General features: G+C 39.1%; 1 protein-coding gene across 1 annotated transcript; it reads right to left on the bottom strand.

Annotated features, from left to right (window-relative positions):
- Positions 1-494: 494 nt before the first annotated feature.
- On the bottom strand, positions 495-22,396 carry RB195_021849 (uncharacterized protein; the record flags this gene model as incomplete). The annotated part of the gene is made up of 53 exons (XM_064208762.1): positions 495-582; positions 2,120-2,311; positions 2,372-2,454; positions 2,804-2,956; positions 3,014-3,135; positions 3,256-3,438; positions 3,536-3,781; positions 3,842-4,034; positions 4,159-4,290; positions 4,347-4,409; positions 4,482-4,637; positions 4,850-4,984; positions 5,098-5,184; positions 5,303-5,438; positions 5,509-5,603; positions 5,723-5,813; positions 6,162-6,284; positions 6,339-6,439; positions 6,507-6,629; positions 6,691-6,844; positions 7,119-7,202; positions 7,626-7,801; positions 7,858-8,010; positions 8,280-8,426; positions 8,973-9,078; positions 9,134-9,456; positions 9,522-9,647; positions 9,715-9,831; positions 9,891-10,017; positions 10,089-10,180; positions 10,244-10,345; positions 10,586-10,705; positions 10,769-10,955; positions 11,052-11,137; positions 11,436-11,540; positions 11,693-11,920; positions 11,974-12,084; positions 12,159-12,327; positions 12,395-12,555; positions 13,216-13,307; positions 13,366-13,477; positions 13,541-13,654; positions 13,706-13,826; positions 13,912-14,081; positions 14,404-14,583; positions 14,776-14,925; positions 14,981-15,084; positions 16,301-16,439; positions 16,494-16,589; positions 16,653-16,743; positions 18,284-18,332; positions 21,687-21,734; positions 22,351-22,396. 53 exons carry the CDS (start codon positions 22,394-22,396, stop codon positions 495-497), a joined length of 6,888 nt encoding a protein of 2,295 aa, XP_064064643.1.
- Between the last annotated feature and the right edge of the window lie 210 nt (positions 22,397-22,606).

The following is a 22,606-nucleotide window of genomic DNA, read 5'->3' as shown; positions in this document are numbered from 1 at the left end:
GGCAATGAAATAAGCAGAAATGGTAGATCATTCGTAAGAAGAATGCAATATCACCTAAACAGCTACGAAAAAAAACGCATAAAAATGCGTCACACATAATGCTGATGAGACACGTGAACGGCAATGAACGAAATGAACTCGCTAAAGGTATTTTGACTGGCAATCGATATGAGAAATATGTATGTAAAAGAAAAAGCCACTATTATAACCTCTGAAATCAATGTATCATGATGAACTGGGCAGATGAAGGCGCCTGTGCGAACTAAAAAAGGAAAAAAAAAAACAACAAATAAAGGGTATTAGAAAGAAACGATCAAATTTGGGCACAATCACTAAGTCGTATCAAAAAGAAATAAGTGAAGAAATCAAGAGAACAATAAATATGAGCTAATATGATAGAAATGTGGGTGCATTGTTTTATTAATGTGACCAGCACAACATCTTCAGAATAATCTGCAAATTAAACCGCACGATAGCCTGCAGCTCGTTGTCTTTTATAAAATGAACTTTCGTTGAGCTGCGCATCGTTCCAGTATTCGCTTCATATCACGCAGTTCTTGCTCAGACATCATCAATAACTCCCTAAAGACAGAACTTTTCCAGACGAGTATGTTTCACAACATCAGTCGAAACACCCGGAGATTTCTCCTGATTCTTCTGTGGGAAATAACTGATGAGAATATTCGAAACGAAGGTCCGACAAAGCGTTCTTAACGATTAACTAAATCCATCAACCAAAGTTAGAATCATCCAATCACAATGCTCCTACGTTATTCAGCAGAGATAAATTTTAAATTTAAACAGATAAGCTACTAACATATAAAAAGAAAGACTTTTGCAAAAAAAAGACATCTCAAATTTATGAACAAAAATATGGTACTCAGTTTTGGATATGAAGGTGGACCTAATGTAAGATGCTAAGGGCAATATTTCTTTTTAAACGAAGAGTCAGATTCAATTTAGCAAATATTACAAAAAATAAGAATTCTTTCCAGCATTAGCCGCTTTTAAGCGCTTTCCTTACGATCTCGAGGACCTTGAGATAAAAGCTCATTTAAAGGCATCACCCTACGAATCTGGGGTAGCGCAGGTTTCCAGTGGTTTATGCCCATACGGGGTCGTAGATTAGGGGGAGAAGGGTGATTCCGTCCATTTTTCCCTAACTGCCGTAAAAAGCTGCCCGGAAGATGCGGCTTCGAGCGTTCCGGGACGCTGTTGCCTACGAAGAGTTGTATTACAGTGCGCCAGGCTTGTGCACGCGCCACTCTTCGGAACATTTTTTAAGGCAATTAGGTAGAAATAGACGGAATCACCCTCCTCCCCATAATCTGCGACCCCGTAGAGGCATAACCCAGCCGAAATCCGCACCACCCCAGATTTGTGGGGTGATGCCTTTAACTGCCTAGTCTACTTGGTAAAAGGCTATCCCTCAAACCCTCCTGAATTGATTATTGAAGCAAAATAATGGGAAGTTTCAGCACGTCAAGAGTTTTGTTTGCTTCAACTGCCGTACTGCTCTGGTGTGAATCAACAATTATCATCGTTGTTAACGCTGCCGCCTCTACTTTACAAAACGCGACCGCCTGACGTTCAGTCATGGTTGTTGATCACGACCAAAGACGTACTCAAATAAGCTTGAATTAATCGATGATTTAACAATATCCGAGTACCCTGCTTCAGAAATCGCGACATTCTGCATTGAATTTTATTTAACCATTGAGTTATTTTGTTTCGAAAAGGTCAATTGGTAACTTTATAGTGGCCTGATCTTTGGTCAACATAAAATGCCTCAAAATGGTCCGAGGTGACCAGATATTATGTATATGCACGCAATGGGCTAAAAAGGGTCATCTTTGTTGCGTGAAGTTTAGGCAAAAATATAATCAGTTCTGTACTTTCCTGTCTTTGTTTTCTGACAGGGGTGTTTTCAAATAAATGAATATCCCATCAAACTTCTTCTTCTCTCTTCGCCCAAACTTTTTCCTCTCTATTCGCCAATCTTCAATATCGATGGGTAAATAAGTAAGCGTGATGAGACATCCCCAGGATAAAAAGTAGTTGATTGATAATACAAATTGGTCTCGATAGAACGCTATCTCTGAAATTCTAAAAAAATTACCGCTCAACAGATTCTTCTCGAACTTGGTCAACAAGTCGACCGAAAGTCCCAGATGTTACAAATTCTTCCAAAGCGATCATCTGTTCGGCAGGAGGTAGAGAAGAGATGTCTTTTCGGAACTCGGCGAAGCGAGAAGATACCCATTTATAGGCCTCTTGACGGGTGGTATGTCGATCAGCCCGATCGAGGTATCTAAATAAATTACATACAAAATTCATATAATTCAAGGAAGAACCGAATTCTAAAGCTTACATTTCACAAAGATGAATTTTTGCCGTTTCTAACGCGAATATCTGTGTGAAAAGATTACGCGAATTGGCGAGATCAGTGACATGCTGCAATAGAAAGAATTACTGTATTCTTGCCTACTACTAGAATCCACCTACTACTAGAATCCACAACAGTCTAGCCAATATAACTAGACATGTGATGCAATCGCAATACCACCCTTGTCAACCGCACCCAAGGCTACGAAACCAAACAAAGATTCCGCTGCATCACTTCGAACGCCGCTTACGCAACTGCACCACAAGTCAAGTCATTCTGACGCGACTGCATTCTAGATGTTGTGAGAAATGATGCGAATACTAAACGGAGGGTAAAACTGGGAATTGCGGAAATAAAACAGCGTTGGATAGGAAAAATAATCTCAAAGAGCTTTATCTAGCAATGAATTCTGCTTACTTGGACAGCTTTTCTAGCGGACATCCGCTCAGCTCGGTCGTGTAAATCAGCAAACTCGACTGTTACTAATCTATACGACTTTTTCAATTCCTCGAATCGCTTCGTGATCAATGCCCGCGCTTGATTGGCTTCGGAAGAGTCAGCACCGAAGAGCTGCGAATTTGAAATAGGTAAGTCAGGTTGCACAAAACTCAAACTAAAAGCATATACCTTAACTTGTTCGACAAATTTCGCATCAAGTTGTTGCATGATTTCATCGTTCCGCTTTTGAAGTGCAAGCAACTTATCATCACGGAATTTTATGCCAACAATCGCATTCGCTTCCAAAATTCCTGAAACCAAAGGACGCTGGTATAGTTGGACTATAGAAAGAGAAAATCAATACACACATATATCACAATACCAATACTAATTCTAATATTCTGCTCAACTGCACGAAATTGCAGCCATACCTCCTCGAGATTCTTTGTCGGCTACCATACTAATGAAACCAGGGTTGATTTTACTATCAAGTACCACCCAGGCACCACCACGAAGCTCTCCTTGACACGGGATATAGATGATCACAGGCATTCGATACTGCCGTAGTGCGTCTACAATTTGAGCGCCAAACTTGAGCACCATTTCAAACATGTCTAAAAGGAGAACTTTGAATTGAACAAGTATAAGTAGCCGCGCTGCACCATAATCACTTGCAGTTTGTGCAAATAGTAGGTTTCCTTAATCAATTACCTCGTTGCCCACCGGAGAATCCACGTAATGAAGCAATAAACAAAAGTGGAAGCCCTTCGCGGTTGAAGTCACCGATAACTTCAGCCGTTTTAAAAGCGGAGTCCGGGTACCAAACTTGTCCAGCCTGATGTACTTCGACTGACTGACTGTTCGGCGAAGCAGGATCGGCAGGGCTGACGGACATAACGTTGCGGAGTTCAGATGATACTACTCCAATGGGAATGCCACCAATTCGTGCTCTTCCAGCTGAAATCGAAATGAGGAGACCTGCGCGCGCGGAAAAATGTGAAAATAGGAGGGAATTACCAATTATCGTCTTTGCCCAGTCGTTCATGATCTCATCGAAGGAGTTCGAATCGCAAATGCCGCGAGTCCCTTCTGTATCATGACTGTCGATAAGTTGTCGGATATCATACGCTTTGTTGGGTTCGATATTGAATTGCACGGGTCTAGGGGCAGAATCGAATCCAAGGGACCGGCGATAAGGAAATGATGGTATCTGAATGATGGCAATCATGTTCACATTAACGCTAAACGAGCGAACACTCGGATCTTTGTCCAAAAAATCCCGATGTGAAGAAATTGTAAATTCATTGTAAAAAAAAAGAATGAACCAAACTAACCTCATCGGGTAGATAGCTCATCCACTGAATGATCTTGCAAATTCCCTCGAAATCATCGTTTACCACGGCGTGAGTGACTCCGTTTTTATACATGATTTGTATTCCTCCAAGCTGGTTGTTAGAAGTATAAACCTGCAAAACCACTTTTTTCAGAATGAATCGAATCTATCTCAAAAAAGGTGAATCACCTCCTTTCCTAACAAAGTGTTGAGAGCAGGTGCACCCGTAAGAATGAGATGAGAAGAACGAGTCTAAAAATGATAATATTGCGCCCAAAATACCCGGAAGTGGAGCGTGGAAAAATGCGCAAATGTGAAATATACCTGCACGATACGATGGGCCAACCGGGCCGTGTACGCTCCAATACCAACGGTTCTACCGGTGACCAGACAGTATGTTGGAACTTCATCATAAGCTGCTGATGTTTCTCCGGCTATTAGTCCAGATCCTTGCAAGTTCTCCACACCAATATTTTCATGCTGCAAAAAAACAAAAAGAATTCCTGTCTCCTCTTTTGTTTTCCGTCAAACACTACAGGATCAAGCTAATGACCCTATAAAACACTTAATAAATCGTATTTCAGGTTGGAATATTGTAACTCTTGTTTCATTTCTTTCTACTTACATCATAACGAAGCATCACGGAAGCAAAGAAACGCGTAGACCATACAGAGGTGTTCAAAAAATCCTACCTCTTTTCCAATAACAGCCTTCAGTCGCAGCAAGCCGTTGGGCATCTTCTCGTACATGATCTGATCTTTCAACAACTCCTCATCACTCCCATTGACATACAAATACTCAAAACCTTCTTCAGGATGACCCGGATGCTGAAAGCAGATGTAACATCAACAAAGTAATATGTAAAATTTGTTTACAGATTTACTTTTCGATGCTAGGAAGCTTCAAAAAGCAACCATTTAAAAAAAAAGAAGGAAGGTACCTTAAATTTTGCTCGGAACACCTTCGATACATCATCACAGAGTCCGATGCGTGCACCGGAGTTGCAAGAAACATTTACGCGAGGGAACTGAAGAGAGAACAACCAGTATTAAAGACAATCAAACGACATTTAGAATCAAAATACATATTGAACATATTTGCGAAGCATTACATTAACAACAAAGCAAGAGGAGAATTAGACAAACCTTATGCTTTCGACTATATTCCGAAGCCAAGCTATACAATAAATCTTCTTGAGTTGCAAACGATCCAGATTGGAATGTAATGTCGTTCGCAATAGCAATAATGGTGTATCCTAACGGCTTCTCAGGCGTAAACAGTCTGCATGAAAATATGAATAATGAAAAATTATGAAAAAACGTCCTAAGAAACACTTCCGAAATGGATTTACCGCAGCTGCCAGGCAACCATCCCTGCCTCATTATTGCAATTGTCCGCACGTTTCTTAAGCTCGTCCTTATCCGAGATTCGAACAATTTCGTCATCCTTGAAAACAAACAAAGTGATAAATTTCCAAGATAAAAAAAAGAATAAAATGCAAACAAACCGCAAATATAAGCAAAGTAGCAAGCATTTGTAAATAAGCAGAGATGATCCGAACAAACCTTTACAACTAACTCCTCCTCGATAAAGAACTGTCGATAATCGCCATTGTAATAGCCCGCTCGTTGAATAGGTGTAAGCAATTCAAACTGCCTAGACAACAAAACATGACCTTCATGATATATTAAAGGCATCAAATCTAGGGTGGTACGGGTATCAGGCGGGTAAAACCTATACGAGGTCGTAGATTGTGGGGAAAATGGTGATTTCGTCCATTTCTCCCTGCATCAACGGAAACGAACGACCCGGAATGCTGTTTGTTATGACGGCTTCTGTTGCAGTGCGCAACGTTTGCGCCTCGCCTCGCCTGCGATTCGTCGAAAACCAATTCGGACGACCTCGGAATCAACGACCTCGTGTACCCATACCCCACCTGAAACCTGTGCCACCCCAGATTCGTGGGGTGATGCCTTTAAAAGTCAGAAGGAGAGAATTACTCACTGTTGAAACAAATTCGACCCGTCCTTACAGTCTTCTGAGCGATCCTGAAGCTTTTTCCATTCTTCAAGGCATGCGCGACCAATTAATGTCGGATAGTCGTAAACGTACGTAGTGCCAATTGCTCTGAAATGACGAAAGAAAATGAAAAGTCAATAAAGCAATTCACATCTTAGGTACCTTGTCGAGGACCGCTTCTTTTCAATTTTTTTAATCTTGGAATGAGGAGATAGCTTGGATCCATACAACAAATGAGATAATTTTTGCGGATAAATGACGGCCTAAAAACATTTAAGTGAAAGTTAGTAAATATAAGAAAGTACAAAAGTAGTACTTTATTGGGTTCACCTTGTGCTCATCGTATATACCGAATTCAGGAGTTACACCAGTTTCATCTAAGAACTTTACCCGACGTTTCCATAACTCGCGAACTTGTTCGTTAGCGGAAAGCTTGGTATAGACAATTTCCACCTACAAAAAGAAAACTCTAACAACGAAGTCCAACAATGACGGGAAAAAAAATGAATATCACCTCTGTCACATGATGTTTATATAACACGTCGCGTTGTTCTTTAACTGCTTCTTCGAACAATGAATCCAATTCATCCTGGTAATCACTTGTGAAAGTAGCCTGCATCTTCGGGAACGTGACGTACAGAAACACATGATTCGACACATAGATATTCCTAAACGCAAATCAGGAGATTCAACAGCAACGTAAACGACCTTAATGCAGACTATTAAAGAGTAGCCATGTTGTTTAGCAAGCATCTACATGTTTCTACTACATGACATTTCTATTTCGCAAGGCGCTATGGATGTTACCATGCAAAGAACAGAAAATAGTAAAAGAAAAACAGATATTACCACAATCCAAGGTGGCTCCTGAAATAAACCCCAACCCTTTAGTAATATATAGAAAATAAAAAGACCGTCGAAAGAAACAGAAAGATTACCAACTTCTTAAATTTCCGCATGGCAACGTTTATAGCTCCACATGCACTGTCGAGTTGAGCCGAAACTGTATTCTCGATTTCCTCAAAGCTGCAAGAACAACATTATCCCAGTGAATTGTTTTCATGCACCTTTTCTTAAGCTCGTAGACCAAGCTGAATAGTATCTTTAGAACATCAACAACCATGCTAGTGTTACTGAAGCTTAACAAAACAGAAAATTTTAAGAGATTCTACTTGAGTATTTCGACCAACAAACTTAAGAGTAAGTGAAGCTGGAAGCAAACGATGATGTGAGAGTACTTCATGCATTTAGGCGAATCGGGGACAAAATTTCTTCCACTCAAAGCAAATTCCGACTGAGGATCACGAACACTTACTGCCCGGAAGGAAAGATTAAACAGAGAACAGAAAACAAATTTCCGTCCAATAAAGAATTACTTCATTAGCACATTATTCTGCTTTCCTTATTGTAAGCATAAATTTGATAACATAGATTGAGGAGAAGAGTAACCTGTCATCCACCGTACGCACTGGTATCTCGAGAATTTCTCGTACGAAAAGTCTAGAGAATCGTTTGTCTGGATCATCGTACTTGAACACGTTCAAATTTGACAAACGATCAGAAACAAGACGGGCTTCTGAAGGCAAACGCCACAATTCAAGACGTTCTGCGCCGAGTAGATCCACCTGGGAGGCGAAACACGTTTTTAGGTTCAGTCACCATATGTTCAATTCATCTTTACCTGCGTGAGTGGTTTGCACGAATTACAAACGAGAACGTGAGTGAGGATGTCAACTGCCGTAAGCTTATCGGCTAGAGCATTTCGGATAATGTGAGAGGCATTTTCTGCTTCCGCAACAATCTGATCGTCGTAATCCGAGTGGACGGGCAGCTCCTTCAATACTAATTTCAATCTACAAACTCAGTAATTCCGTAAGACCTAGTTTTGGGTTGTAAACAGCGACAGACACCAATTACCTACAGTTTTCATCAACACAAAGTGGGCTTGCTTCGAATAACGTGTTAAACGTGATTCTTAATACAACGGATGTAGCTGCTATCTTCGCGATCGCGAATGAATTACACGTATACGGAATTACTGCCAAAGCATTACACTTGTCAAAGCGAACGGAAAGTGGAACCGAAAATAGTATTAATTATTACCTCAAGCTGTGCTTCACGATGCCCATCTTTGGACTGCGAAGGAGTTGCTGGTTGGATCACATTCACCAATAAAGTTACACGAAGCTGCGATCGGATGCCGTTAGACTTTATTCCACACTCAGAGAACTTGCTCACTAGTGAATTGATCTAGAGAAATAACATAACAAAAGCAGTAGAATGCAGTAAGAATGGAAAACAGGAATTCATAGAAGGTCAGAGGCTAAATAACACAGAAAAATTGAATAATTAATCTATTTAATTTTTTTTTATTAATGAGAAAAGGTGGAAAAGTTGAGCAATGATGTGGGGAAGATAGATGATGACGTCGATCATTACTCGTTCGACATTTTTAGTCTTTAGGCGTAAGAAATAAATGAATGTTATGTTTATTTGTGAATGTTCACATCTAATTCTAACGTCACAAGAAATATATTTCCGTTTCCGTTCACTCCTTTAGTAATAAAAACAGGAATGTTCTTTTTCGAAGGTAGGACTCGGTTTACTGGATGTATTCACAACTTGGAAGCTATTGTTTAATCGAATTAACCATCAATGGTCACCAGATGCTCACTTGAAGGTCCACAAATCAAATCTTATTGAAATATTTCTCCTTGCCTTAAGATAAGCATCCGATCACTGCTCTTGGAGAAATGATTAAAAACTTGCTCAAGAGTTCAGAAAATAATAGCTTACCAAGTTTTCGTGTGTTATCGCTTGAACAAAATTGTCTCGATTCACACTAAGCTTGATAATGGAGAGGTATTGGTTACTTTCTACGGTAGGAGAGATCATGTAATGCCTGAATTGGATAGTAATCATACTATCTAATCTAAAATATAATAAAGAAAACATACACAAGATTGGAGTTGTCCACAAAGAAGTCATAAACCTTCGCATCTTGATTTGCACAATGTAAAGCTGTACATGTTACATCGTCGACAGCAAAATGTAGCCCGATATAAGCACGTATAGCAAAATCAGCTAGCTTCTCATCGAAGAAGAACTCGTGGATGGCTTTATGAGCCCACGGACTAGAGCTGAACATTTCCTTTGGGGTCATCCCTCTATCCATCATCTGTCCAAAGAGCCCTTTGAGTTTTGCCACGGCTTCATTCACCGGCAACACTTCTTTTTTGTCTCTATCAGCGAGGTTCACCTTTTCAATATCCCAAACAATCTGAAGACAGGACGATAAGATAGGTGGCAAAAATGGTGGCACATTCCATTGTACAGGAAACTCACTTTATTCAAGAATTTTCTGTACTTGATTTGACTATTCTGGAGAAGAAGCTGCCTGGCTTGATTGCACACCTCGTCCGTGTGGAACATATTTCCGATTTCTCGGAGGTTATCTGCCAGAGGTGCGACCTAAACAAAGTGGTTGCTGACAAGAAAATGCAATAAAATTCTTAGCTGATGGAAATAACTAAAATACCAAGTGCATTCCACGCCTTTCGATAGCCGCCAGCAGTGCCAACATAAATTTGTTCTTTCCTTTGAGTTGAGTGTGCGAATAAATCATGGCCACAACGCGATCCTTGTCAGAGCCGAACTGCAGAAAAATATTAGTAGTTTCCAAAATACAAATTTCCAATAAATATAACAACAAACCTCCTCATTCAACAAAGCCACAGCGTCGTCGTAGACACGACCTTCGAAAAACCGTTCACACTGCTTGTATTCAGCCAAGAGTGAGTTAAGCACATAACCTGTACTTGAGAGGATCCCACCTTCAAACCTGGAACGAAAACATGTTTTGTAAAAGGGGAAAGAACAGCTCATTCAACAACAGAAGTGCAGTGAACCTGCCTTTCGCAGATATGATACACCGTGTTACAAACAGCTTTTGCGGTCTCCCACTCAGTGTGGCTCAACGAAACGAAATAGTCGTCCAGTATAGACTGAAGAAGATAACGTTATTCAAAGAGGACAAAAAAAAAAGAAGGAAAAAGAAGTGAATGGACCTTAATGATGGAGAAGTTTTGCATCGACTCAGCCTTCGTTGCGTCTTTCATCCTTGAAGAAAACTTCTCCGGAATTCGGTTGAGCATCGGATTAAGGGTTTGCTAAAAAGTGTCATCATAATCATAGTAGATCAGCTTTTGAAATGTAAGACCTATGATGCCATAATACTCGACCGAATTAATTCAATTTTCTGTACAATTTAAGTGTAGAGTTGCATGAAGCTCAAACTACTTAAAGTTTCAGAATGTTAAGAAGCGAACATCTAAATACCTACATATCGAACAATCGAAGAAAGATAAGAGTTGAAAAAAAAATGCATGCCAAAATGTATAAGCACAAACCTTAAGAAGGGCATGAGGTAACGTAGTGCTTTCTAAATAGGAAAACAGCTCTTCAACAAGCAGCTTCATGCTGAATTTTGCTCCAGGAGGAATAGATCCGTTGAGAATATTCATACACATCTGAAGCTGCCAGTCGTTGGACGACAATGCAATCAAAACGAAACAAATGAGTCACAAACTGACGTCTAAGCAGTTGTTGAGTCTTTTGGTCTCAGGAAGCACTCGCTCATGCTCAGAAAGTTCTGTCCATTCAGGGAACGACTCCAAGAATGGCTTTGGTTTATATTTCTCACCATCCTTTTGATCCACTAAGCGAGCGATAACTGAACCTGGATACAAGAGATCACCTTCCTTTGCGACGTGTTCAAGCCTAAAGGAACACAATGAATAAGAGGAAGAAGGGGAAAAAGTAAACAAATAATGCTACAAGAATCAGGAAGCCCAACTCTACTCAAGCACATCTTACCTTCCTGGAGCCTTCTTGACTTCGACGTTGAATACGAGCTTCATTGATTCAACAGAAGCATACACAGCCCCAACTCCGACCCATTCCTAAAAAAGGTTAATCATCCGTTCATAGAGTTAAGCGATGAGAATACAATCCAATAAGTCTCCATATACATATATCCCTAGGGTGAATAACTGCAGAAGCAATGTGGAACAACTTCCACCTAATGTGAAATCATTTACACTACAAGACCTAATGTTAAGAAGCTTGCTTAGTGCTGCACACTGTAAAACAGAGAACGAAAAAACAGGACGGCCAGCTTCCATAAAGAGTAAACTGATTGAGAAATTTCATACACAACATTTCATAAACTATAAATTACATAAGCATAAAATCACCTACTTTATTCTGTTTCTTGTACCCAAGCAGTTTTCCAGTATATGGTGATTTTAAGACTGTTGGATCGTTATCCTTTTCAAACACAACAATAGATCGGCCAATCGTCACCTACAATAAACATAAGAATTCAGGCTACGAATGAGACTATAACAGACTATAGCACAAATCAATTGTTTAATTCTGGTCAACTAACAACAAAGCAACCCATTTGCACCTTAGGACTCGCCTGTCCAAACCCAGATTGATCCAAAATACCTTACCTTGAACTTATCGGAAGTTTCCTCAAGATGGCAAGTGTAGCTACGCTCTTGGTGAGTGACGAGTAGACTACCATCGCCAAGCAAACGGATTTCTACTTGTGTCTTGCCACCGTTCAGAGTTATGATATAGTTAAGAGGTCCGCTTCGAGTAACTGTGACTTTGTAAATGCTCATATCTTTTACGAGATCGAAAAGGAATGTTTCTGTGAGATCCTTAGTAGGGAGCACCTGTAAAGGAATGAGTAGGTCTGAAAGGATTGTTTCACAGAGTGTGGATATACCTGTCCTCGTTCAACTGCATTCTTAAAGTTATTAAAAGCAGCTGTGACGCGAGCATGCCCGATTACGGCACTGCTAATGGCAATCATCTCATGCCTTGGAAGTGGAGCTTTCTAAATGAGCGAAATTAGAGAACTTATGATTACGAAAGGCAGTTGTAGGTAGATTAAAAAGTACTGTGACTCACTTGAAGAACTTTGTTGGCAATGCGGTTGTCAAGCCACTGTGTATTGAAACGATTCTCCGTGAAGTCAGGCTCCTTGAGCATGTCAACAAGATATGAAACTTGCGAAGCGAAGGAAGCTCGTAGTTCTAGTTCTTGTAGAGCACACAACATCACGGATACAGCTTCATGACTAAAGAGTTAGAAAAGGTAAACAATACATGGTCATGTGAGCTTACTAGCCAGCTAAAGGCACCTACCGAGTACGACCTCTAGCAAATAGATGACCGAATTGTGAATCAGCAAATTCGTGCACTTTTCCAGCACTTGATACCGAAAAGTATCCCCAAACGTTTTGAGCAGATCGAAAGTTAAGCACTTCAACCGAGCCTGTGGAAGGTCGGAAAAAGTCCTCTGGATCCTACGAAAATGCAAATATGCTGTAATTCTAATTAACTGGTTAAATAAAAAGCCTTCAAAATATATGAATGAAGAATACAAGCAAAAAAAAACAATAAAACGACTGATGCACAACATATTTTGTCATCTAGACAGCCAAACAAAAAGTCCAAAGAAAGTCTTCTCTTCGAAAAGAAGTTTTCGACCCACAATGTGAGCAGCCGAAGAGAAAATCACTCAAAGGAATAAACGTTCAATGAAAGAAATTTCAACAACCTGCGTTGAAAGAAATCGAAATATTGTTTTTGAGAGTTCTCTGTATATCACCTACAACTTCTCTCGAATATCAGAAGTAAGTTCAAATTGGCTTAAGTTAATTAAGTTAATTTTCCCTTTTTTTTTGTTTGTTTCTTTCCACTTTTTTTCAAGTACAAACTATCTTGTAAACACAAAACATGAAACCAAGGTATACAAACGAAATCAGAGACGTTACTTCAAACAAAGTTTAAAATGTTCTCATTATTTGTACTAAAGAAGTGTGTTGTTGCCGTTGAACAACATATGTGAACACACGCAAGTCAGATTTAAACGTAAGACGAATGAAATGCGCAAATAGAGGTATTCCAAAAGAAGTTGTAGAAAGCAAATCTGATCAAAAAGAAGAAAGAAAGTGTACACTTACTTCAGATGTAATTCTTGCAGCAATAACACTGTATTCCGTGTCGGTAAGTACAAGTTCTTCTGGTAATGGTGTAGTCCCGTATCTATCCAGTCCTATAAAACTTTAAATGCTTGTGGAGGATAAACCATAAAGTAGTTTTCTTATGATTACCGTAGAACAATCGGATATCGGTTATTCTGTTTAAGGGAAGGCCCATGGCGATTTGCATTTGGATAGCGGGAATATTTATACTAGCAAGCATTTCAGTACAAGGATGCTCGACCTAAAAAATTTTTAGGACAGAGGAATGAAGTTGCGTCAAAAACCAGTCCAAAAAGTCTCTCACTTGCAATCTCGGATTCAATTCGAGGAAAAAGTATCTGTTTTCGTCGGGGAGATACATATATTCAACGGTACCAGCTGACTCATAGCCCACCAGCTTAGCGATTTTTACAGCATCCTATGAAGCGAAACTGTTTTCCTTTCAAAATTTCATCTTAAAAAAACCAACTTGTTGCATTCGACGCAGAGTCTCTTTAGGAGCTATGCTAGCGGGCGCTTCCTCAATGATTTTCTGACACCGCCGTTGAATAGAACAGTCACGAGTAAAAACCGGGATTACATTCTCGTACCTAAGCGGATTCATTTGAAATACCAAGATGAAAACAGAGGATAACAGAAACAACTCAAAGAAAAGGTAGTTAGAATTGATAGTACCTATCTGCAATGAGCTGTACTTCGATATGCCTCGCATTCTCAACACACTTCATTATGAAAATGGGTGAGCCAGGCACTTCAGTTTGTACTTGGACGAAGTTCTCCTTGAAGTCTGCTTCGTTTTTGCACTTTCTGATGCCTTTACCTCCACCACCTTCTGATGCTTTTATCTGAATATTCAAAGTATCATACCTCGTATCATTTCTTAATACTAACTCATGGGTAAGGAAATTCCATAAGATGATACCATGGTGCATCCAGTAGCTCTTCAGTGTATTTTGTCTTTAATAGATACGTCCAGTTATTGTGTTTAGGGTAGTACTCCCTTCACGAAAATGAAACATGATGGAGGAAAAGAAAACGATACTTTAAGATTTTCTTAAAAGCTTATGAAGACTGGACGTTAATACGATCCAGGAAAACTACAAAAAGAGAAAATGAAAGAAAAAACATGATGCTATATGGGAAACGTAAAGAGAATGTAAGCCTTACCATAAGAGGATATCCAATTTTATGAATTTCGACAGCTCTTAACCCCTCATAGAGGTCCGATACGATTGCTTGGTTGAAGAGATCTTCTGTGATGGAGACGTGTTCACCTTCTTTTCTTTCCTCTTGCAGAGTTAGTTTCAATCCGCTACCAGACCATTCAATGGTAGGAATGTCCAGAGTCTAAAACTGATAAATGAATGAATTTGAACACTTAAACTGGTTTTGATGAAAGATTGCGAACACTGTGAAGTGTTCTTTTGATCGCAAGTACAGGTTCATACTACATGTTTTTCGACATTAGACTTTCAAAGCATTCATCAGTTGCCCTTAATCCTTAGACCACAATATATCAATTAAAGTTGAATATTACACCTGCGCAATAATTGTTGACGCGATTTTGTCGCCCAAGGAAAACATGGCACTAGCTGGCGGTCCAATGAAAACGATACCACGAGCTGATAATTGCTTCGGAAGCTCCGGATTTTCAGAAGCATGACCCCAGCCAGCCCATACAGCGTCAACCTGAAATTATTAGCTTTGTGATTCTAACACAGAATGTCATGCCTGTACACCTTACCTCCTTTTCAACTGCATGGTTAACTATTTCTTCGACGTTAGCATAATTGTTTCTGTTATCACCGCCAGGAGAGAAAACGAAGTGATCAGCAAGTTTTAGATACTCTGTAAAATGTAACTTCAAAATCATTAGTGGTACTTCATGATTTACAATAAAATATGAATACAAAAGACAAAGTAAGGACAGGGTAAAAGTTCCATAAGTTGGGAATGTTCCATGAATTCATCCATATATTTTGTGGGGAATCACAAAGTGTACCGTTAAATGCATGGACAACATTTTCAAAAGCCAATAATCAATATAAAGAGTGCAAAGTCCGTATTGGAATAAATAGCTGGAATGGTTTGCGGGATACATTCCCGCTATAAAAACCGAACATTCGCGGACAAACACCGGTTCTCAAAGATTAAAGTGTAAATGTCAAACTTCGGGGAAAAAGTTAAAGGGTCCCCTCAACGACTTCACGAAAGAAAATGTGGTCACATTTACTTCAGTGAAAACATGCACTTCACTTAAGAATCTCTCCAGAAAGTGGTCAAAGTACAATTATGCGATAACAATGAAAAAAACAAAGCTCTATTGCCTCAGATAATCCAACAGAACCACTTCATAACCAGCTGTGTTGTTTTGGCAGTCCAAATAAATGGAATTTGGCAAAAAAGAATTGACGGCTTCATAGAAACTTTTTTTTATAGTGAAATGAGTAAGACGAAATAAGGGACAACTAACCTTGGCTCGCAAGAAGCAACACTTATTTTGGAAAAGTTAAGGATTTTTTGTTTACACAGGAATTTGTCAGAGAGAATGAGTGTAGCTATGTTTGAGCCGCTGAAATAAATAACCTCAAGTTGGCCAAGAAATCTCTGGAGACCAGCATAAAATTGTTGATGAAGGTGGTAACGAAAATAACAAATATCTGTATGGTATTAACAATCTATTATGGACCCATTTCTGTGCATAAGTTTGTCTCACCAGACGATTACAATACTGGTGAAAACTTTGCAACTTTCTCAGGAGTACCTACCAATAATATAACATGTTACAATGTAAGCATTCCTGTATGCCTGAAAAGTATTCCACAAAATTAGGCAAGGGAGTGGAACAGATCTTGCAGTTGTGGCCAAAATAGTTGAGGAATTTAAGAAAACTTCTCTTTCACTGTTCTCAAGGAATATTATTTGAAAAACGGACTAGAGATCCATTGTTAGAGAAGGCGGAAAAAGCACAATGTACTGATTAAGCGTAAAAAATGCGATAATAACACGAGAAAATACTTTATAAATTGCTCCAAACGAGGTGCATAAAACAAGAAATTCTCACCAGCATTTGAGCGTATTTCTTGTTCTGTTGTCAAGCAAATGAATTTGATTATGCGATCGTTGCGGAATAGTTGCATAAGCAACTTTCGAATCGAAAGAATGCAACGAACAGCTGCAATACCATTTGTGGCAACCAGCATCTGTAAGGAAGAAAATGGGAATGTTGTTTTTTCACAAGGAAAAGTAAAATAAACCTTTTTGATGGGTCGGCGTTTGCTGGGATCCTCAACATAGGTGCTAACAAAATCTTCAACAGTTTTGAAAACTTTGTCACCTTGATCTAGTTTGTCCTGAAAAGATTAACACATACATGTTTCGAAGTGATACTAAACAAAGGAAGCACGGAAGCATACTTTGAGGGTGCCACCCTGGTAGTGGCTCATGTGGATGGTCCTTCGTTCCGGTCCACTCATATTGCTGTGAGGCACACAGCCACTGTCGTTCCTAAACGAGTAAATTAGCACAGCTCAATGAATATTCGGATACAACAGCCGAGATAGAACCTATTGAAGAGAAAAGGTGCCACGATAACGAGCGCATGAGGAGACCTCGAAGATCTCACACCACCAAGTCAGCTGATAAGCGGCGATACAGATAGGATTGTTTTCCCGTGCTTGACACTTCATTTTGGATAAGACGCAAACGTCCAAAATACTAATCGGAAAAAAAAACATATGCGAAAACGGCGGTAGATTTGAGAAGCTTCGATGTGGAAACTAGCAAAATGATCAATATATCGAAACACATGGGTAAGCAAGTTCTTTAGAACTAAAAACGACGAGAATCCTAAGTACAGATTCTCTTTGATAATGAATAGTTCTTACAGCGCAGAAGGAACAAAAAGTCTAGGAAACACGTCCATGTAAGCCATAAAAGTCGATCGATAGCACGTAACTCTTTATGAATAGGACAAATAGGGGCATAAGATGCGTCAGATGAGCTGACTGAACAACGCGTTGAAGAATGTTCCAAACGACAGCTGAGAAGGTCATTTCCAGGTGTGACAAAATGACTCATGTCGTCAATATTCGACATGTTTGGATACGTCACAATTCCGTCATAGGCTCAGATGGCCAGGAAAAGGCTAGTGCCGATGAGACGGCCTTCAACAGTGACTCGCGGGAGCGCAGCCAGCGAAAGTGCGTCCGTCAGTGTTGGTAGTCGGTTGCGCTACTCTAAGATGAAGCGATAGCAGCGAAGGGGGGTCATCAAGTCAGACATTCGCATGCTTGAAAAACCCTCACCGCTTAGGTTGACCTGTACACTTTAATGTAGCGAGCGCATTGGTGACATTCCCATTGTTAAGTGGAACCAAAGCAGCACTTTGCTTTAGGCAAAAAGGACTGGACAACTACACTACCAAGAGTGCAAATATAGGAACGAATAATAGAAACAACCGACTGCTATGATCTGTGTGAGATAATTTGAATCAAAGCCTAGAAATTAGGACATATTATCATAGATAGCAAAAAGCGCAGAACTCAATGAGGTAACCGTAGCGGAAATAGCACTATGATAAGCCAAACCGTTAGTCGTCTGTTCATTTCCTCTTTGAAGATCCCTATGTAATTTCGAGTTAATACGAAAGCGAAGCTCAGCAACAATTGCAAGGCTGCCATCCCTATATGAAATTAACAGTTTACAGCAAAATCGCACTAGTAAATGCCTGAACTGAAGAAATAAATTTTTGTTCTTGTTAATAATGCGAGAGCGAGAAATAAGTTGAGCGAATCACCTATAGAAAGGTTTGTGAGATTCGAAAATCTGCGCCAATATGATTAGGTGACACTAGAAAAGAAGACACCAGATCGTTTAAAAAGACCCGCGATGGTATCAGGCCACGCGAACACGCAGACTAATATAATCGCAGATTTTCGCCCTACTGATAACGAGTATGGTTTTCTCTTTAAATTTGTCTAAAACTGATGTCGGGTCAACTATAAAACACAAGGATGGGTTCAAAGTTAGCGATTAAAGAACTTACAGAGAACAAGCAGAATCGTCTAGTGATGAGCTGGTTTCCGGTGAAAATGCTGAAAGAAAAATTCTTCATTTTAGTCGTGAGAATATTTCTTGTTAAACAGTTTTTGCATCGTGTAACGGGTATGCTGTAACAGAGGGAATGAAAACAAAGTTTCATGTCGTCGCAACATGAAAAGAACCGTGAAGATGATAGCGAGTTTGCCGATTCTCGCACTGTAGATGTAGGGATATGAGGTGTGAAAAGAGAAAGAGTAACACGAATGAAGGATGCGAAAAGACAGGCGGTGGTGGTCGCTTATTGCAAAGATCACACAATGCAAGTCACACACAATGGCTTCAGCAGTCGACCACTCGGACGAAACACTATCAACACTTCCCACTCCTAACTAGCCAAATTTCCCCTGAACAGTCACACATTACGGGACCTCATTTTCGTTGTGTACGGGAGCAGTGTTCACAAGTACCAATTAGTGAAGAAGCGCTCCAAATCTTTTACAACATTGTTAAAAGGGCCGTTTTGACTTGGGGGAATCTAGAAATCGGAGTTGCACCACTTCCTTTCGATCAGCCCATACTGTATCTCTGAAGAGTCACTAAACCGACCAATTGATAGCAAACATTTAGTTCAGCAGGCCTTGACACAGCGCAGACGACGACCTTTGATCCTTGAAAAACTGCTATTACACCACGTAGGAAAACCTTTCGAACATTACCATTGCTCTCACTAAATGCCCTCGAAAAGTAAGTACATCGCAAGTTTATCATTGTAAATACAATTTCACTAGGAAAAACTCGCATCACCCGACTTAAACGCATCAGATCTGCTCTAAAAACCTCTATCTCACCTACTTTGTCTTGAGAACTACGTTTGTAGAAATTTTTTCCTACTTACCTATAGTTCAACATCAACAAGAAGCACAACTTTAAAAAACTAAAAGTTATGTGCTAATATATACAGATATGTTTTAGATATTAAGGACACATGTTTTGTTGAATTGTTTCTTGACAAATTGTGCACAGTTTAGTCTCGAATATGGAGTTACTGGGGTGTGCTGAATGTTTGTTTGAGACGAAGTATTTGAAGTTTCATTGCAAAATATCACATATGAAAAATAAACGACCATCATGAACGCAAGCGTTCCTGTCTATATATGTCATTGAAAATAATGGCATTAAGTAATTATGGATTTACTCACTTCGGTTTATGCATTAGATTTCTAGTTCTTCAGCATTAGGGTCCACCATTTTCCTTTCATGCAGCATACAGACACGTCGACAAAACTATTAGCTGAGCAGAAAAATTGGTACTCACTTGTTAACACACAATTCAACCATGAAAGATAGTTTGTGAGAGAAGGAAGGGTTGAAAAGGATTGCTCCTGGTTTTGAATACTATAAGATATTTCAATATGACCAATGAAGTAAGAAAAAAAGATAATTGTAAGACAGTTGACGCATAAACCAACTCTCAATATTCGTGCAAAATTATGCGCAAACTCATTGCTCACTTATTTGTAATGATGACTTCCACACAACAACATGTCGAAAACAACAATTATACATACATTTATTGTTTTTACATCTGAAGTCCCACGGTTTCATATGTAAAATGATTAATATTTGTGCAGCTGTTGCATAAAACACATAAAGTGCAATTTTTCTCATTAGTTCTTTGACTCGGATTGTTTTTAAGATGAAAATGGATGTTATTTCACAGATTCAAGTGTTTGTAATTTTCCAGGCCCGGAACAAAAATGATCTGTCCAGGTGAATAAACGCACTCTGGCCAATAGCTGGACGAAATATGAATATACTGCTATCTTCATATATGCTATTATTAATATAATATATATCAATACTAATTAATATAACCGAACATCCGAGCATTCAAAGTATGGAGTTCTCCCATAAACTCGCTCACTTTTTCTAAAAGTCTTTTATAAATAAATAAACAACGGACGTATAATTTATGATGAACACCTTCCCACCAATCATCAATAATCAGAAAATTATTGCTAAACTTTATGCAAAATACTCCAAGAATTGAAGTATCTATACAAAAACACGATCTCAATGAAGACGCAGAGTTTGACATGATAACATGATAACGTCATCCCACATATCGCTAAATTGACAAAAAAGAACCATTCAGGAATGCGGCAAGTAAATTCTTACAGGATGTTCTTGAGGCCTCGCTTCATCGAACTTTCAGTTGCCCCAATCTCTATCGAATAGGATGCGCATAGAAATTTCCAATTATGACAATCGATTTTTTATTCTCAAAATTAGCGGAGTTCTCAGACATTGAATTGAAAAGATAGCAGGAGATTTGCAAACATTTTATTTACTTTGAGAGACAATTTAAGATGAAGTATTTTCTTTAAGGTGAAAGAACTTTCGGGGGAACCTAAGTAATCTTCAGTTTGAAATTCCAAGCTTTACGTCCATTCTATCTGCGATGGTTATCTCACAACATTCAAAAAAAGTGATTCGAAATCGTTCAAGGTTGAATTTTGTATTGATAAGCGATTACAATGATGCAACTGCAACATATATCCTTCCTAACAGTAAAGCCTCCATTTTGTGCAAACTATTCTATGCCTTAAGGTATAAGCTAATCCCTGATGTTTCGACGGTCTATGTCATAAACTCAAATCGTCCACCCTACTCACTATTCACTGAATTGCTCACTTCCTCGTGGTGCTTTCTTTCATCCTTCTGTTCAAACGCTACTCTAGAATCTCTTCTCTCCGACTCTTGAGTTTTCGACTACAAACAAGCGTGTGATGAACGAATTTCATGCTGAGAAAAAATGCGAATAATATGTTGCACTAGGATTACCTTTACATACGTCTATAATTTATTTGAAAGCACTGTGGTTCTGAAGTTCTTTCACTATAGTTTACTTATAAGATATTCACAAAAAGAGTTCTTCACTTTTAGTTTTATTGAAGCGGGAATGCATATCTAACCTTCATCTTTGAAAACTAGTGTGAAATACCTCACTCGCAGTTTCAAGGAGGATGACAGGAATTCAGAAATACACAGATCTCTTGAATTAAGCTTTAAGAAAGAAAATGTGGGCATCTTTGAAGAAAAAAAAAACGTGTTCGGCTGTTACCAGCTAAGTTAGAAGAAAAACGAAGAGAAAAAGAAGTCACAATACTCGAGTGAGTGATTAGAGCTTGGAAAGACAGAGATCAGATGATATTGCAACATATTCACCAGATTTTTGTCATTTGTCTCTGCGAAGAGTATGTTTACCAACTCTTGAAGATAGAAATATGTGCGTATTCACGTGAATGCGTGAGTACTCGAAACCGCGTGAGTAACAACGACAGTTGTCGGTGAGGGAGTAAAATAATGTGGGAGATGACAACATGGTGTAAAGCTGCTACACATACCTTGAATCACGTCTCCTTGAGCCAATGGCGATGACGTTGCCAAACAATCTGAACAAGTATACTCAGGGAGAAAAGTGAAACTAACACAACGAAAAAGTGATTTTATGTGAACAATGAGTCCATTGTAATAAGATGCAAAGTTGCTCGCAAAATATTATTTTCTGGGGTAGCACAATATTTGAATTTCCAAATTTTATAACCTCTACATGGAAGCCAACAGGATCACGTCATTGGTGCGTTATTAAGAACCCTAAAATCGGCCAAAAAGAAAAAAAGGACCTATTCCTGTTGCTCTGCATAACACTCATGTTTACACAGATGTACCTAGCAGGAGAAATAACATTGAACACCAACGTGCTATGCAAGAGTTAAACTAGCAAAGGTAGCAAAGGAGGGACATCAAGATAGCAGTAGAAATCGGGTTCAGTCAATGTCAAAGACAATCTTACGATGATCTAAGGAACAAAACTAGTTGTTACATCAAGTTACAAAATCCATAACTAGGTGGGGAGGAAGCGAAAATGAAAAGGAAACCAGGTCAATTAAGAGGTGTCAGATCTTCGTTTTGATTACGAAAGCAAACAAACAAGATGGATGAGTTGAAAGATTGTAATAACAAAAATGATTCAAAAAAAGAAAAAAAGACATGGAAATCGCGATTCACCTGTTCTCCTATGTCTGTTTCTTCGGTTCCTAGGCTTGCGACCCATCGTAGATTGAGGATTGTTCAAGCTGGTATCCTCAAATTGTTCAAACGATACTCATTTCTGGATTTATTAGACTAACATCTTTAGCAAATGCGACACTGAACAGTTATTTGGCAGGAAAAGGAATGAGACTCTCACGGCAACTTAGCATGTAGAAATAAAAACATTTTCCTGTTATTCGCTTCTTATTTCTAGATGATTTACATATACTGT

The sequence above is a fragment of the Necator americanus genome, chromosome X (assembly GCF_031761385.1).
Source record: "Necator americanus strain Aroian chromosome X, whole genome shotgun sequence".
NCBI lineage: Eukaryota > Metazoa > Nematoda > Chromadorea > Rhabditida > Ancylostomatidae > Necator > Necator americanus.
Note: the sequence above shows the minus strand (reverse complement) of the source record. Positions and strands in the feature narration are given on the sequence as shown.